The sequence below is a fragment of the Coenobita brevimanus genome, chromosome 45, assembly GCF_032717465.1.
Source record: "Coenobita brevimanus isolate Jiangsu-jjx chromosome 45, ASM3271746v2, whole genome shotgun sequence".
NCBI classification, from domain to species: domain Eukaryota; kingdom Metazoa; phylum Arthropoda; class Malacostraca; order Decapoda; family Coenobitidae; genus Coenobita; species Coenobita brevimanus.
In genome coordinates, this window is record NC_136998.1 from 31205329 (window position 1) to 31223603 (window position 18275).

The 18275-nt window shown below is 43.0% G+C and overlaps 1 protein-coding gene across 1 annotated transcript; it reads left to right on the forward strand.

Annotated features, from left to right (window-relative positions):
- The first annotated feature begins 273 nt into the window (after nt 1-273).
- LOC145398408 (low-density lipoprotein receptor-like) lies at nt 274-16624 on the forward strand. The gene is made up of 17 exons (XM_080271284.1): nt 274-389; nt 2790-2893; nt 3146-3302; nt 3658-3761; nt 3900-4025; nt 4484-4751; nt 5055-5197; nt 5458-5599; nt 6112-6274; nt 7371-7511; nt 8042-8260; nt 9361-9565; nt 10726-10878; nt 12189-12363; nt 13515-13759; nt 14192-14392; nt 15130-16624. Exons 1-17 carry the CDS (start codon nt 320-322, stop codon nt 15157-15159), a joined length of 2646 nt encoding a protein of 881 aa, XP_080127410.1. The 5' UTR covers nt 274-319; the 3' UTR covers nt 15160-16624.
- The last annotated feature ends 1651 nt before the right edge of the window (nt 16625-18275 follow it).

The window sequence follows — 18275 nt, forward strand, 5'->3', positions numbered from 1 at the left end:
CTCTTGCATTAAAAAAAACATGAAATTAATACGCTGTGTGCACGCATGAATTTCAGTTCGCAGAAAAATATAAAGGAACGTTTTAGATTACATTATAGATACGCCCTGTGCATTCTACAGAGCTACTTAAAAAACAGACGAAAAATTGTGAATGTTCCCGTTGGTTGGCGGGAAGAGGTGGGTTGCCTCTGAGGGTGGAGGGAGAGGCGGGTCGGGAGGGGCTGCGGGTCTATATAAGATGCGGCGCGGGGTTGCATGGCATTAGTGAGTTCTGAGCTGGCGTGGTGAGTGTGTGCTAAGGGAGATTCAGTGAGCATCAATGGCGACGAGAAGAAGAATGAAGATACTGGCGTTATTATTGGGCGCCTGTACCTCGACCGTATCTGGAGGTAGGTTATAGTGCTGTACACCAATCAAAAGTACACTCAGGGACAAAAGTTCGCCTGCTTTTCCACTCCGCCTTCTTAATATATGTACCTTTCCTCCCAGACTCATCATATGTCTCTCACTTCCCTCTCAGGCACATCATAGTTAAAGAGCATCGTCTGTGGGCAGAGAACATACCAAACCCCTCTCAACTTAGAATCAGCCACCAGAGTTCCTCCCAGACACATGATATCAAAGAGCGTCTATTACGGGCAGAAACACATAAGCCTCTCACGACTTAGGAAAGTTAGGCACCAGAGGAGATTGAGGAGTGGAAATTAAATATTAAGTGAACTTTTAACTCCGACTCTACAGTAAGGGGACCAACACTTCCAGTATTTCACCTTTTCTTCTTCTCACTTTCCACGCAAACATTTCCCAGCTAAGAGGGGCATGGTTTGTTTCTCTGCCCAGTTTCAATTTTTATAGGATAATTAGTAGAGTATGCACTGAGTGAGACTGACACTGTAGACGGGCTTGAGAGAACTCTCTCTCTCTCTCTCTCTCTCTCTCTCTCTCTCTATTTACAAAGTTGTCCTAATATTGCCACTTCATCATCTTGAATGCTGTGCTGTAACAATAGATTACTACCACTAGAATATTATGCCAGTCATAAAGAGGTACTATGGAAAGGATGAAGAGCCGCAGCATTGTCTTTTTCTGCCTCTGAGGTATGTGAAATATTCCACTGGACAATAGTCTGGGCCAAGTTAAGGTAAAAGAACTGTAATATTAGGCAGACTACATTCGTGACGGTAAACCAGCATGACATTGTACAGGTTTTTTTATTATACTGCCACGGGGTCACACCAGCACTAGGACGAACAGCTTATTCTTAATATACTACATATACTTAGAGGAATTGTCTTTTAGTGTCTTAGGAAGGTTTGTAGCACCTTTTCCTTGGCAGTTAACTCCACACATTACGCCTCAATATCCCCTCGTGCATTACTAATACAAACTGTCAGTAGTAAAGCGATATGAACAGCATACAATGGAATATGGTGCTAATCACAAATAATTGCAATGGAAAGGTTGTACAGTTGTGGTATTATCTTATTCTGCCTCTGAACTACGTGAAATAAGCTGAAAAAGGGTCTGGTTAGGGTCTGGTTAAACAACAAAAGCTCTCACAGTCTCCATGAACCATTGATTGTGTAGTTACTTCCAATAATCTCGACCCAGTATGCAAATATATCAGTGGCAGGAAGTCAAGAGTGGCTGGATATTGCAAGGCCAGATACTGCAGTGCCTCAACCCGTCTCATGTGACATCTAAACCACTAAGTCGCCCCCAACTCCAGCTTTATCCCTCAGACCTCGAGAGTTTTCCCGGATGCGCGTAATATCCTTTGGCTTTAACAGGAGATAAATAAGTTAGTAAGTTACCCCCCAAGATTTAGAGAGCGCAAGATTCCGTATGGCTTTGTAACACTTCTCTCTTAGCGATTTATTTAACATTAATCCTTTGCATTCTCTTGTATGTTGTTTATGTCATGTGCTACGAAGCCTCCTATGCCACTTCACGGATCTAGCTGAGTTATTGTTTATATTCTTTTTGCAGTGTGACGTCGGGATTTTTTTTTTTTTCACGGTTTTCCCCTTAGGCAGAGAAGAAAATTATTAAGAAATCGAACCAGTATACTCCTGCTTTGAGAGAGAGAGAGAGAGAGAGAGAGAGAGAGAGAGAGAGGGATGGGCCGATAAAATCTATTCGAGTCTTGACCACATTCCAAGAAGACTCAGATGTTTATAAAGACCACCATTCTCTCTCTCTCTCTCTCTCTCTCTCTCTCTCTCTCTCTCTCTCTCTCTCTCTCATCTCTTACACAGTGTATTCAACTTAGGGAAATCCTTTGGTAGTGGACAGAGAGGAAGCGACATGGTATCTCAAGGGCGAACTCTCTCTCTCTCTCTCTCTCTCTCTCTCTCTCTTTTCTTCTCTTCAGTGTCCTTTCTATATCTCATTCTCTTTTTCTATCTCCATCTGATATTCCTATTATTTCATGTATTACAGTCTTCCTTTACTTCATTTTTATACCATAGTGATATTCAACTTGTATATTGTATTCTGTAGGAAACGTTGATCTGTATGACCCTAATTTGTATTTTTTTTAAATATTTTCACTTCTGTGGTAAAATAAAAACTCACATTGGGTTATATCTGATCCTGTTTGCATTAGTACGGAATACGTGTATAACAGTTACTTATATATTCACGAAATGCACACACACACACACACACACACACACACACACACACACACACACACACACACACACACACACACACACACACACACACACACACACACACACAGTAACCGCAGCACAGTAAAAACGTCCCCCTGTCTCTCGTTTCAGTAATATGCCGTAACAATGAATTCTCGTGTGACCGTACCCGCTGCCTGCCCCGCTCCTGGGTGTGTGACGGAAGCCCGGACTGCAGTGACGGCACCGATGAAATGGTTAGTAATTCTGGCATTTCGTTTGCTAGAAAATTTTGCCATTGGAAGTAATTATACCCTTATCGTGAAGTCCAAACTTGGCCTGAAACTGTTGTATCTTCATAGTAAACACAAAATAATGCATCTATAATACATCCACTTAAACAGTACAGTGTGCGGGGCAGTGAATTCGTGAAATAGACTTTTGCAAATATTTTCCTTTTCCTTGTTCATATCACTCCTCTCTTCTCACCCTTCATCTCCTCTCCTCAGCCATCCAGTTGCCCTGAGAGACCGGGTGATGCTTTGGTTCGTCAATGCCGCGACTCTGAGTTCCGGTGCGGCAATGGCAACTGTATCCCCTTGAGGTGGACGTGCGATGGACAGGATGATTGCAGGGACAACACAGACGAAATCTTGCCCGAGTGTGGTGTGTATTATATAAGGCTCTTGTAGTCTGGACAAGATGTGATCAGTATACGTTAGGCTGTTGGGGGAGAGTGTGGTCAGTATAGGATTTGGTGGTAGGTGTCGGGTGGATTGAGGGCAGTCGCTAGAGTGGGGTGGAGTGAGGGAAGCGACTAGAATGGGGTGGAGTAAGAGGAAAGTGTCAAGTATGGAAAGGATTCAGGGAGAGATGGAATTTTGGAAAGGAGGGAAGGACAGTGCTTGAGTCACGATTCAGACGACAGTGCTTGAGTCACGATTCAGACAGCCTTCATTATATACCGAGGATGTGTTCCAGGACATATACTGAGAATTAACACAATCTGCTTTGTCTGCAGCCCGGTGTGGTGCCAACGAGTTCCAGTGTGTAAGTGACCATCAGTGCATCTCTGGTCTCTTCACTTGCAACGGTGTGGAGGACTGTGACGACGGATCTGATGAGGTGGGTATTAATGCATATGCCTTGTGTTTAACGGGCTTCATCCACTTTGAGTTTCACGAATGGAGGAAATTTAGGTTGAAGTTTAGTGCCTACTTTCCATATCGGTAGGTATAAATCTAACTTTACTTCTTCTGCCAGGTGGACTGCCGTGAGACCGTACCCCCTCTACCTCCCCATATGTTCCAGTGCGACAATGGACGACGCATTCCCAAACTGTGGGTCTGTGATGGGGAGGACGACTGCAAGGACGGCACGGACGAGAGGGTAAGCACACTACAGACAAGCCCTAACTTTCCTTAGAGTCTTTTATCAGGATTCTGTATACTACTTGTTCTCGGCATGTCACATTCGGTTATGCAGTTCTTTCAGTGGTTTCACGTTTATGCATCTTCTCAAAGGGTTTTCCATATCGACCAGTTTCCTAGGCTTGCAGGTACCATTAAAACACGCATCTCATCCCACCACAGCATTTTGTTAATCAGTGTCAGTCTTTAGCTTCATCAGCCGAAAATTTCAGTGGCATGGTTTCCATCCTCTTTGCTTGGGCTGAAAGTGTCAGATATAATTTCCTTTAAGCCTGTCAACCTGGAATCGTTTTTTTCTTTTTGTATTTTTGCTATTACCTAAAGATGTATTCACCGTAGGAGGGGTAGCTCAGATGGAAGGCGTTAGAAACGTTGTAGTCAGTTTTTCAGTGAAGAATTTTCTTTTGTTCCACTCAGAAATGCAACAATACAGTTCGACCCACTACTCCCACTCCTTCCGCTCTGTGCCTGGAGAATGAGTACCAGTGTGGGCTGTACTGCATCATGAGGTCGTGGCTGTGTGACGGCAAGGCGGACTGTGAGACTGGCGAAGATGAAATGGGGTGTCCTGAGGAGTGCCCCGAGGCTGACCAGTTCAAGTGTACCAACGCCGGCTGCATCAGAGGCCGAGATCGCTGTGACGGCAAGATGGACTGTATGGATGGATCAGATGAGCAGGGCTGCCGTGAGTGTTGCATGTTGATGTGTTGCAGATTGTTGATATAGAATAACTATAGTTACTGACTGAAACTGTTGATTGAATGGATATTCCTGTTTATATAAGTCATCCATTTCAATTTTTTTTCCCCAGTTCATTGTAAATAGATGGTTTAGTGTCTGGGGGAATGTTTGGTATACTTTCCTCGTAAATCAAAAGGGTTACAAGTTAAGCAGTCTTTATTAATTCATGTTGAAACAGTTTAGTAGCCATAGGAACTACGTACATCCTACTCAGTCTTCCCTAACACCCATCCCTCCTCTCCCGCAGCTGACCCATCTACTGGCCCGGCCCCAGACATCGACAGTGGCGCCCCCTGCAACACCACCACACACTTCATATGTGGCAGGACCGGCCGCTGTGTGCCCCAGAGTAAGCTGTGTGACGGCAGCGACGATTGTGGCGATGGCACGGTGAGTGGTGACTGGAATCGAGTCTGTTTGGATATTGGGACGCATTATCATTGGTTCTGGAAGATTTCATAGCACCTATTTTTTTGTTGCCTTAGGAGAATTTATAACCCTTCTTCCTCTCATTGGTTTAAATTTCAGAGCAACTCTTCTCTTTAGCATAGGAGGTTTTAACACCTCTGGATGGCGTGGAAGATTTAATGTTCCTCGTGTAATACACAAGCATTAATCCCAAATGCTTTTTTTTTTTTTTACCCCTTCAGGACGAGCAGCAGGCCGGGTGTGTGAACGAATGTGAGGATCGGAGTAACGGAGGGTGTGCTCAGATTTGCGTGGACACCAGGGACGGCTACCGCTGTGAGTGCCACAGGGGATACAGGCTTGTCAGAGGCATCGACTGTGAAGGTGATTAGCAGTCCACTTTGTGGAAACTTTTCGACAATTTTTTTTTATGGCACTTTTCGACAACACAACACTGACCATACCGTAACAACATTTCCACAACACTTTGATAACAATTATTGATAAAGAAAACTTTTTTTTTTTTATTACTTCAGTCGTATAAAGAACCGTTTCAAACAACTGGAAGCTCTTTGAATGAAGAACAGAATTAGAATCTTCTGTTAAATTCTATTTCTTTCATTATATTACACTTTTATGTTGTTAGTCATTTGTTGACGAGTGACCAAGCGATATTAACTTGCTATTTCTTTTCTTCCTGATTTATACATGTTAAAATTTAAATTACACCGACGAATGTATAGGACCATAGGCAGCGTTTTTAAACATAGTTTTTGTTAACTTTAACACTTTTCTCTAATGGTGCAGACATAGACGAGTGTGTGGAGGAAGCTGTTTTTTCAGGTGATTTTTTTTTTTTTCTTCATATATGCAGCACTTTCCTATTGTGATTCCAGACATCGACGAGTGTGTGGAGCAGCCCGGAGCGTGTTCCCAGCAGTGCACCAACACAGTGGGCGGGTTCCACTGTTCTTGTCTGCCTGGCTACCGTCGCGACCCGAGGAATTTCACGCGATGCAAGGCTGACACTGGCGAACCTTACCTCCTCTTCTCACATAGGTAAACTCTCTAGATCTTCGTATCTTATACAGTGTCTCCATCTTTTTCTGTATCTTCTCGCTAGATCTTCTAGTATTATACAGTACCTTTATCTTCTACATCTTCTTACATAGGTAAACAGTCTAGATCTTACAGTCACTACAGCACACTCAGTCTACGGCTTCTCATACGGGCAAGTGGTCTAGATCTTCGTACAGAGTCTCTGCATCTCAGTCTACATCTTTTCACACAAGTAAAAGGTCTAGATATTACACAGTCTCTAAATCTCACACAGTCTGCATCTTCATTCAGGTAAATCGTTTAGATATTACACTGTCCCCGCATCACACTCTCCCCCACTTCTGCATCTTCTCACATAGGTTCTGTACATAACCTGTATATCCTTGTTTATAGGTACTATACAGAGACTACCTGTCACACACATACCTACAGTTATAGTCAGTCTGAGTTCAGTCGCAAATTTTGCTTATTACTAGGTGTATAATTGCCAGAAGTATTTATGTCAAAACGTAACACATTATGAAATGTTCATTAGAATACACTTATAGCTGAGAAATTACAGTAGCAAACAAACAGGTGTTGGTCTGAAGTTTACTTGTAGTAAGATTTACTTATAAGCTCCTGATATGGTCGCAGTCTTCAGTGTTACAGAAAAACAGTGAGGAAGGAAAAAGCAGGAGTACATACACACAACATAAAAACTATCGTTACACCTTCTGCGCGATATAAAATGACACACGAATGAAAGTTTTTGATAACAGCCTCCTCTATTGGTATCCCTGCGTGTGTTTGTTGCATATTTATTATAAGTTATATCCATTGCTTCTCCCATGCATATTTCTACCTCGTCCTATTTGGCAACTCACCCACTGTCATGGCTTACCAACCCTAGCGAGACAGCCAGGTTGTTCAATATGAAACACATCGGACCCCCCTGTAACGATAGTTTTTTTTGCTGTGTGTACGTAAGGCATATGAGCCTTTAAACTATAAAAATTAAATTACAAAACACAGTATACGCACTGTGTGATTTGTGAATGGAAAGAGAGAGAGAGAGACAGACACAGACCAAGCTAACCAGTCTCTAACCTTTCAGTTACGACATCCGACGACTGCGACTGCGAGATGGGGAGCTTACGTCAGTGGTAAACAACACCCGCCTCACCACCGCCCTCGACTACCAGTACACCAGCCACCAGATCGTGTGGTGCAACAACAAGGAGAGCAAGATTATGAGGTGAGACCTTGAGCTGACACAATCTGGTGCTTATTTTTATCATGTATGCTGACGCGTTATTGAAGTGAATGCTGACTCCGTACCAGTTCAGCTGCACGGATCCGTTCACTCAGATATACTGGAACAAAATGTAGTAACTGGGGATATAAAACAAAGATTACTAACCGTGTGTTACAGTTTTGTCTATAAAGGCACCTAAAAGAGTGGGAAGGTGGGCAAGGGTGTGTTACTTTCACTCGGCGTACCTGTAATGAGAAATAAGTTACAAAAGCATTCGTATAGGTGTTGTAGCCCGGTATGAGGGAGATTTGAACTAAATTTTACTTTCCCTTTTAATTCATATCTCATACACTGTAATGTAGGAAACTGTGTTAAGATGATAAAAATTCCCTTGTAATGCATTAGGCAATATTTACGTTAACGTCCTATGTTGTTACCTTCTGTTAGGATACAGTGTTAATTTTCTCACCTGCCTTTTTCATCATTCCTGATTTATTTATAACCCCCTACCGCCACCCCCTCACCCTCAGAGCCGACATGACCAACCCCGAGCCTGCTGAAGTACTGGTTGAGGGCGAGGACCTGGTTGCCGACGGTCTTGCAGTGGACTGGATACACAACAACATCTACTACACGGACAACAGCAATAGTGAGGTGCGAATGATCTCCTGGGACGGCCGCTGGACCAAGACTGTGGTGAAGGAGCATCTCGGGCAGCCCAGGGCCATCGTAGCCAACCCTATTGACGGGTAAGTCATTTGAGTCTGATGGCGTTTGTCAGGAACTGTATTCTGTCCACGTTGTCTTGACCTAAAATTGTCATCAGTGTACTTCATCTTAGCCTAAAATTGCCATCTGTCTACTTTATTTTTATTGCCGTCTCTCCATCTTGAATACTGAATGTAACAAGAGATTAAGTACTACAATATGTACAAGTCAGGAAAGAGTGCTGTGGAAAGGATGTAGAGTTGTGATGTCTTATTCTGCCACTGAGCTACGGAAATAGACTGCGAAAGGTCACAAATCTCCGGCAAGTTAAGATGGATGAACTGTAGTCGTTTGATAGTCTTTGAGTCATTCGGAAGTGTTATGTTCCCTGCCAGGTAGTGAGTCAGTTGGTCGTCACTCGTATATTTATTTGCTTGAGACTAAGGCTTCTTGTGCTCTGTGTTCTTCGCTCATTTTCCCTTTAATCCTCCCTCTGCTCCCTTCTCATCATCCCAGCAAACCAGTTCTTTTCATCCAGGTTCATATACTGCACAGACTGGGGTAATCCTCCCGTGATCGAGCGCTCTGATCTTTCGCTTCTCTTCTCTCGTCCTTCGTCTTCCTTTCCCACTCCTGCCACTAAAAGGCATCATCTCTTCCTTTCTAGGTTCCTTTACCTGACTAACAGGGGTAATCGGGTGCTTTGGTCTAGATGGGCGGGATCATAAAGCAGTCTCTCCATCCCTTCTCTCATTTTTTTTTCCTTTTTCATGTTTCCTCTTCCTGTCTCTCGTTTCCTCTCCCCTTCTCTTTCCTTCTTTCGTTGCCCCTTCCCGTTTCTTTCCCTTTTCCCTCCATACTGAATCTTCTTCCCCTCCCCCCTCCTGCAGGTTATTCTTATGGAGAGACTGGGGTAATAATCGAGCGCTCTGCTTGTGTTGACAGTGGTCCTAAGGCCGTCTCTTTTTCCTTTCTCTTGTTTCCTCTTCCCTTCTCTTTCTGTTCTCTCGTTCCCCTTCCAATCTCTTTCGTTTCCTCCTCCCTTCTCTTTCGCTTCTTTCGTTTCATCTTACCTTCTCTTTCCCTTGGTCCTTTTCCATTCCCTTCTCTTTCCATGCTAACTTTTCTCTTTTCCCTGCAGGTTCCTCTACTGGACAGACTGGGGTAATCCTCCCAAAATCGAGCGCTCTGGTCTTGATGGCAGTGATCGCAAGGCCATCGTCTCCACCCCAGTTGTCCACTGGCCCAACTCCATCACAGTGGACTACGTCAGCAAGAAACTGTTTTGGTGCGACGGATTCTACAACAAGATTATGAAGTCAGAACTGGATGGCTCTCATGTGGAGGTGAGTGACTGGAGTGTGTGTTGAACTTTCTGGTTTCTTATCTGTTATGTCTGTTTATCCGTCTTGCTTTGTCACCTTTAGTGTGGCGGATTCTGTGAGATTGTGAATATATGGTTGGGTGGGTTGTGTATTGAGCTAGGTGATGTGTGAGTGTATTGAACTTTTTATCTACTCTCTCTCTCTCTGACGATGTAGTACTCCCTAAACTACTGCACTTACTAAACATATTTCTAATTTACAATGATACCTTCACACACTAGACGATACTGTACTTACTGGACTCCATCACAAACTTAGTCATGCCCCCAAACACCAGGCACAACTGTACAGGGAATCCGCATCATACAGTAAGCCTGTGTTCCTAAAATATCAGCTTATCCATACAGCTACAGTAGGTGGCAGTGAAGTTCAACACACAATATTTCTGTAATATACTATGGAGTTAATGGAAATATGAATGTCAGATTAAGGCTTTATATAATGAGGACTTACTGTACTTAACACTACCAATCCTGCCACAGACTTACAGCCATTTTCTGTGACACAGTAGAAGATATTTACTGACTGAACTCTAACTACAACTCTTCTTCCATACACACCAAACGATATTGTTCCTATTAACTCTTCTCTAGTATAAGCCACTAGTGACTAGACGATGGGTCACCTTCTAAACTGGTCACTGGTTTAAACCATTGAACTGTACTGCACTCACTAAACTTGTCTTAAACCATTGAACGATAAATTATTAAGCTTATTGTTTAGGTACCTTATTCTTATCAACGACTTTGTTCTTGTTACTCATCCTGGCCTAAATTTACCATATCTGTCTTGAATGCTGAGTTCTAATAATAAACTAACAATATTATATGATATTAGTCACGAGGAAGTGCTGTGGAAAAGACGTAGTGTAGTAACAATGTGTTTTTCTGCCATTTTGCATCGCGAAATATGCTGCAAAGGGAAAAAAATCTGGGCCAAGTAAAAGTGAAAGACCTAAAACTACAGCAAATTCCCTCACACCAAACTATACTGCACTTACGAAACTCATGTCTAACCCACCTTCATTTCTTCACAATTTAGACTGTCATCTCGAACTTCCCTTCATTTCTTCACACCTCAGACGGTCATTTTTTACTCACCTTCATTTCTCCATACCTCAGACTATCCTGTACTCACCCCGCGTGCTGCGCCACCCGTTCTCCGTGTCTGTGTTCGAGGATCGCATGTACTGGGTGGACTGGTCGCAGATCGCTCTCTTCAGCGCTGACAAGTTCACTGGCAAGGACATCCAGCATGTCTCAGCAGGACACTTGGTGAGTTGTAGTACCTTTCCTCCCCTCCTGTTTTCCTTAATTTATCACAATTGATTTGTTGTAGTACCTCATCCTCCCTTCTTTATACCTCAGTTTGTCACACCTGGTATGTCTTAGTACCTTATTCCCCCTCCTTTCCTCCTTCATTTATCACACTTGGGAAGTCGTAGAACTTTATCCCCACCCTCCTTTCTTTTCCTCTTAATTTATCTAACTCAGGGCATAGTTTGGGCAGTTCAGCTTCCGAGGCAGCAGCTCTACCATACGCCAGAAGATGGCTTACGCCAGAAGATGGGAGGCGGTGGCTGAAGCGGTAGAGAGGCGGCTTGCAGTCCTAATGGACCCAGGATCGAATCTCGGCTGGGGCAGGGAACAGTTTAAGGATTTGAATTTCCTAAAAATCAGACTTTCCTGATCTACCAGATAACCCGCCGACATGTCGTAAAAGTACCCCCGCTAATACCAATACACCAGTCCTGTATGAGACAGCCCTAGCATGTATTCAATATGGACGGTGGGTGTTAGCGCCGAAGTGGTGACATGTGGAGGTGTAGGAGGACTACTGGGCCTTGGGATAGGCAACTGCCCCCAAGAAATAGGCCCTGAGCCTTTGCCCAGAGTCGGACACATAAAAAAAAAAAAATATATATATAGCCCCTTGAATGCTAATACATAAATTGAAATATGGTGGTAATAATGAGGGTGTTTGTGTCAGTGTATGTTATGAAAGAATAGGCAGAATTTTCTAAAAAGCTCAATAATTTTCGTCTAGCTGTTCCCTGCCCCAGCTGGGATTAGTGTCGTAATCTTACAGTCAGCATTCCACTCGCCTTCCCCTTGACCAGCACTGTATGTGTCAACCGTAACTTGCATCTCCGCCACCGAAGTTGGAGGAGGCTGTGTATTCACCAATGTTTGTCCGTTAGTTTGTTTGTCCACACGATATTTCTAAAAGTTTTCAATGAATTTCAATTAAATTTTGTGGAAGGGTGGGCCATGGACCAAGAAAGAATTTATTATATTTGGGGGCGAACCAGGATCCGGACCTATATCCTGCAGTGGTATTGGCGGAGGTATGCGCTCTCTGAGTGCTTTCTAGTTTTAGCTGTGTTTTCAGCAGGAATGATGGTACACACACACACACACACACACACACACACACACACACACACACACACACACACACACACACACACACACACACACACACACACAAAAGAATTCTTATTTTCTGGCCAAAGTTAGATTTAGTAACGAAAAAAAAAAAAATCGACATCTGACTTTAGAGTGCATATTTCTATCTTCCCCAGCTTGAGTCTCCACGAGTGGTGCACGTGTTCCACCCGTACCGCCAGCCCACTGGTAAGAACGTGTGCAGCCGCCACTCCTGCAGCCACTTCTGTGTTCGCAGCGCCCAGGCCACCCCGGTGTGTGTATGTCCCAATGGATACGTCCTGCACACCGATGGATCTCTATGTGTCTTAGGTAGGCACAGCAGACTGATGGAGTGTATGTATTTTGTTTTACCTTTAAGTCCGTTATAGGCACTTGATGAAGCGCCATCCTTCTGTTTAAAGGAAATCTACAACAGCTGATTACTTTTGGAACTACCTTTTTCAGTTTGTCTTTCCCGCGCAGTAGACTGATGTAATATTTGTATTTTGTTATAGCATCAAGTCTGTCAGAGGCATTTCTTTTTTAATGTTTCCGACTCTGGGCAAAGGCTTCAGGGCCTATCGCAAGGCCAAGTAGTCCTTCTACGCACCTCCACATGTCACCACTTTGGTGTTAACACTCACCGTCCATACTGAATACGTGCTAGGGCTGTCTAATACAGCACTGGTGTACTGGTATTAGAGTGGGTATTTTTACATGTCGGCTGGTCTTCTGGTAGATCAGTAAAGTCTGCTTTTAGGAAAGTCAAACCTTTACACTGTTCCCTGCCCCAACCGGGATTTGATCTTGGGGTCCATTAGGACTGCAGGCCGCCTCTCTGCCGATTGAGCCACAGAGAAAACCTCATCCCTCCTTGTAGAGGGCATACACAACGTAGCTGATCACCTTTAAAAATGTCTTCTCCAGTAGTTTTTCCTACTGCCCATGACCTGGGGACTGTACAACAGCTTTGCGTCCCTTTATACTTTAGAATCCTTATATACTGTACGTTACCTGTACACTGTGGTGCCTCTACATAATTTTGAATTTTTACAAGGCATAGTGTCCCGTCCTTTTGTGTCAACGGACTCGCTAATAGCCTACGGTCCCTACACACTTTAGAGACTTGATAAATGGACTCTGTAATAGCCTAGAGTTTCTACACTAGAGGCTTGATAAGTGGACTCTCTAATAGCCTACAGTCCCTACACACTTTAGACTAGAAGCTTAAACTACTTCGACTTCCGTTCCTCTGTGTGTGTGTGTATATATATATATATATATATATATATATATATATATATATATATATATATATAAGAGTAACAATCACGCATGTTGGGTTAAACCCTGATACTTGTGCCATCACCAGAAATTCGCTTCTTCACCGTCTGATTCTTCATCTCTTCCATTCCATTCTTCTAACTTGGCTTCCCTTGTTATTTACGCTCTACAAATAGCCTTCCCTTTCTCACCCGTAGACACGAGAGAGATACCAATCATCGTCCCGACCTTAGCGGTTGACGTACAGGACGAGGATGGGAGTGAGGTTACAACACAGGGTTGGCTTCAAGAACCTGCTGCCCCCCAACCTCAGCCCCAGCCCCGGCCCCAGCCCCAGCCCCAGCCCCAGCCCCAGCCCCAGCCCGCAGCAGTCGGTCCTGAGCCTGGCATGATCCTGGGCGCGGTTGTGGGATCGTGTATAGTGCTGGCGGCAGTGATCACGGTGAGTATGGCTAGGTGTAGTGGTGGTGGTGGAGGGGGTGAGAACTGGCATGGTATTGGTTGAACAGTATGAGACTAAACACAACGTCTGCAGCCCTGTAATTGCAAAAGACCGTTTGAACGAATGATCAGCTTATGTGTCAGTGTGCTTTACTTAAGCACGTTCGTAGGAATACATTTTTTGCAATATAACCCTTTAACTTTTAAGGAATTCCATCAGCAGCATAAATTATTCTGTGTTACGGAGATTAGAAATTATTAGTCTCATGGAAGGAATAAAATCACCTTTACTTCATGAACATCTGGAGTTTCGAATCTAATGATATTTCGACTCGTTTTGCAAGTCCTTCGTATATTTTAACACAACTTCAGTGTGGTGCAGAGGAAATACTGACTGTGACTCTACAGCTATGTCCTCCTCCCTCCTTTTCAGCTGGTGGCTGGGTGGTGGAGAGTAAGACGGGGCAGCAGTATAGCCCACACCCGGTTCCCCAACCCCGTGTACCGCAAGACCACTGACCAAGAGGAGGGAGGCGGCGGGGGCTACCTAGTCGGGCAGGACCAGTTGCTCTATTCCACCCCACCACCGGAGTACCAGCTCACAGACGACACGGACTCATGTTTCGTGGATGATGTGAGTATTGTGATGGATGACGAGTTGGGGTGGTGGTGGATGTTGTAGTGATGAGACTTATTGTGATAGTAGTGGGAGAGCTGTGGTGGGTCAAGTTAGTAGTGATAATGGTGATACGGTGTGGTAGATGCAGATAAGAATAGTAAATTAATCAATCCTTATCAGTAACATCTTGTTCTCCGTGTTCAAGTTGGGTATGGAGATGAATGTACATGCACATTACGGCAGTTATACGTTTTATAAGTTTGTGAATGGTGAAAACTGAGAATTGGCTGGCAATGATGTCGGTAGTGGAGACTGCAATATATATATATATATATATATATATATATATATATATATATATATATATATATATATATATATATATATATATATATTTATATATATAATGTACACACAGAATTTTTGAGTCCAAAGAGGAGAACAATAATTGTTATTATTTATGTGCATTGTTTTATTTATTAATCAGCACGATGTTTGATTGAACATTTCTAAGTTAGTGCTCTCCCATGTTCTGGATCATACTTCAGCCCATCTTGGGTGGGAATAGTGGTTAGAATGATGATGATGTGAGTTAGCACGATATGAAAATATTCCACACATTTAGGCGTAAAATTACAAAAAAATATATAAGTACCATGTTTCTCGAGCACCCAGAGTTCATAATACCACACAGTATGCTTGGTTAATTGTTTTAGTTGTTCCATTTTAACTTTACCGTTTTTGCCTTCCAGGATGACGTGCCACTCGCGCCCAAGAAGTAATCATCCACTCCTCCATCACATCGGTTAGAATAGCGTTCATCCAGCATCATCGTAACATCACCCGCGCCATCACCGCCCACCCCCCACAGCTTCATGCATCCCCCTCTTCCCACCTTTTCCGAGAAACACAGCCATCCAAACAAGTTTACCTATCTGCGTGGAATGAAATTAGGTAGGTAGGTAGGTAGAGAGAGAGAGAGAGAGAGAAAGAGAGAGAGCGCAAAAGTAGAGCCCACAGTAACTATGATCAAGACTTGGCGTGTGTGTGTGTGTGTGTGTGTGTGTGTGTGTTCAGAAGGGACCAAAGGCAGTGCCTGGAGAAAGTGAACCCTTCTAGGGAGGAAATAAAACAAAAATCCCTATACTTTCAGTTTCAGATATATGGACAGTGTGATGAAATAAATAGAGGTCGCAGACAGGAGGAAAGATGCAATATGATTGTTAATCTCGAATATGGTTTAGGGAGGCTGTGTAATAACCGTAAAAGAATAATTACAAGACATTAGGCCAGTAGTCTGAAAAAAATGTAGCATATTTTGTACAGTAGGGAGATTCAGTATGAGTTTTCCCTTTATTTTTATACTTAAATCGGTGCTTTTTATCATTCATTATCTGGATATTTAATACTGTGCACAAGTGAAGTATATGTTGTTTCTCGTCTGTGATAAAGATGTACAGTGTAAATATGTAAATATGTGTATTTAATAGTGCGTGTTTAGCGTTAAGGCCTTGATGACGAGTTGTCCAAAGGGTAGGTTAAGTCCTGTATCTAGTTTATCAGTATTTTATGGTTAAAGTGTAATATCATGTACGTTTGTGATGTGTTACTTTTTTTTTTATTTTTATGCTCAGTGATTGGTGCTCTTAATGTCTGTGGCTGCGATACTTGATAATCAGCCAGAACTCCCAGGTATAACTTAGGATTAGGCTACTTAGGATGATTATAGAAGGCAGGAATCCTTCTTATGTTCAGATTGTGATGCTCTGTATTCTCACTTCTTTGTTTGACTGAAGCCATAATGTGAGAGGTTAGGTCTCTTCACTGTGCCATACCTTCTTGAACAGTTTTTCATGCACGGAACTGTTATCAGAGCTCCCGTGATACGTCCATGTTGTCTTAGCTCTTTGTTCTCTAGATTAGCCAGCGATCAGCAAAACGGAAATAGGTGTAGGATGCTGAAGGTGACAGACAGGTCAGGTTGCATTCACGCTTGTTGTGAGTTTACCCGAATTCTGCGATGTTACCTGTGGCCCTAGCGATGTAGGCTATCTGTTGCATCTGCCCACCGCCAGGAGTTGAGATGTGGATGTAAGATGTTAACTGTGGTGACGTATGCTCTCTATTTTATTGATTTGTTTTTATTTTTGACGGTTCGTTGCTATGTGGCAGGTAAAATAATCATCAGTCACAATTAAGAATTAAGCCACAGCATGTAATATGCATACTGAAAGATTTTGTCTGAAACTTCTTTACATTACACAGGAATCTAGTATTTGTATTTCTTGTGCAATAATGAGAGAGAATAAGGACAGCAAAATTCATAATCTCTTTCACCACGAGAGGTCTCCCGTAATCAAGGTAAATTAATCTGGTGGAAGCAAGAATAAACACTGTCTCATGACTCACTCTCAGATAAATGAAATCGTCTGGTTTTAGCTACGGTAGAATAACAGAGTTGCTCCGACCGTGAGAGGGTTTACATGGAGATTGTTCCTAACCCCACACACTACGAGCAGTATCTTTCATCCATAAGTCGTGAACGATTAAATTTTCAAAAGACGTCAGCGTAGTGAAGGGGCTGGAATCAAAAAGGCATACGTATTGAAGGGGTTTATAGTATGTAAAAGTCGTGTTTTTTTTTTTTTTTTTTTTTTTTTTTTTTTTGAGCAACCATAATGAATGTTATTTGTACAGGTGTTTAGCAAGAGTAATAATGGCAACACGAATCATGACCACTTTACTGTACCATTGATACATTTGTAATAAACTCAAGAAAGTAGTTAATGTTTCTTCCTTATCCTTCCTTACAGCAGCATGGAGGAAAGGTGATAGCCTGATATTTCTTAGCATTGATAGGGTCAAGAAAATGGAGAGAGGAAGGACGATGATGATAACTTGCCTATTACATCTATACTTTACTAACATATTGATAGAGCTTATGTTAGAGTACACGTTCTTCTCTCAAAGGCCAAGACGTTACCCTAATAAGAGTACTTTTAACTGAAGCTTGTTGCACTTTGACACTGGAGGCGAACTATCATATTTTCACAGCATTACGAGGCTCCATCCCATCACCACCACAGTCTAGACATCTCACGCTTGGTTCATATTTTGGAGCAGCCCACGCATGACATCACAGGGTCCCGCAGCCGTCAGACGTCACTCACTCTGTCGAGTCTGTCACTCCTCAGTTGGCTCGAGGCAGCGGTAGGTGATGGAAGTGCGCTCCCTCAGGCTCTTCTCGCTCATGCGGGAAGCTCGGATGTGCGGCACTTGAAAACATGCCAGTTTAAATATGGAGTAATTTACGAAGCTAAAGAGGTCAAAATTAGATTTAAAAGTTTACCTTTATCACTCTTCTCGCTCATGCGGGAAGCTCGAATGTGCGGCATTGAAAACATGCCAGTTTAAATATGGAATAATTTACGAAGCTAAAGAGGTCAAAATTAGATTTAAAAGTTTACCTTTATCAAAGAAAAAGATTATGAAGTATCACGTGATCGCCAAGATGAAATGAAGCTCAAGGTAAGTGATGCCGCATTTACAGTAGACCGTGAACCTTGGGCGGAACCCTCTGCCTCGTTTCCTCCAGTCGATATTGTGGTTTAGGCAGGTGTGTCCGAGCTTTTAGCAGTCAGAGGGCTGGTGAATTGAGAGAGAGTTATTTCCACTTAAAGAAATGTTAACTTTCAGAATGCTATATAGAATACTTATTCATTTGGAATATCACAGCACATACATTACAACACAAGAGGAAGGGAGGAAAGAGACCGGGGAAGGAGAGGGGAAGGGGATGTGAGAGCAACCCGAGTTCGGTGAATATTCTCGGGTTGATTGAATGCCCTAGACATGCCTGCAAAGCAGACTGAGCATTACATTATATATATATATATAT

Bases quoted from the DNA above. Each gene is read 5' to 3' on its own strand.
- LOC145398408 (XM_080271284.1), top strand. From the start codon at position 320: ATGGCGACGAGAAGAAGAATGAAGATACTGGCGTTATTATTGGGCGCC. The intron at 390-2,789 runs GTAGGTTATAGT...CTCTCGTTTCAG, and splicing joins TACCTCGACCGTATCTGGAG to TAATATGCCGTAACAATGAA. The intron at 9,566-10,725 runs GTGAGTGACTGG...TCCATACCTCAG, and splicing joins TGGATGGCTCTCATGTGGAG to ACTATCCTGTACTCACCCCG.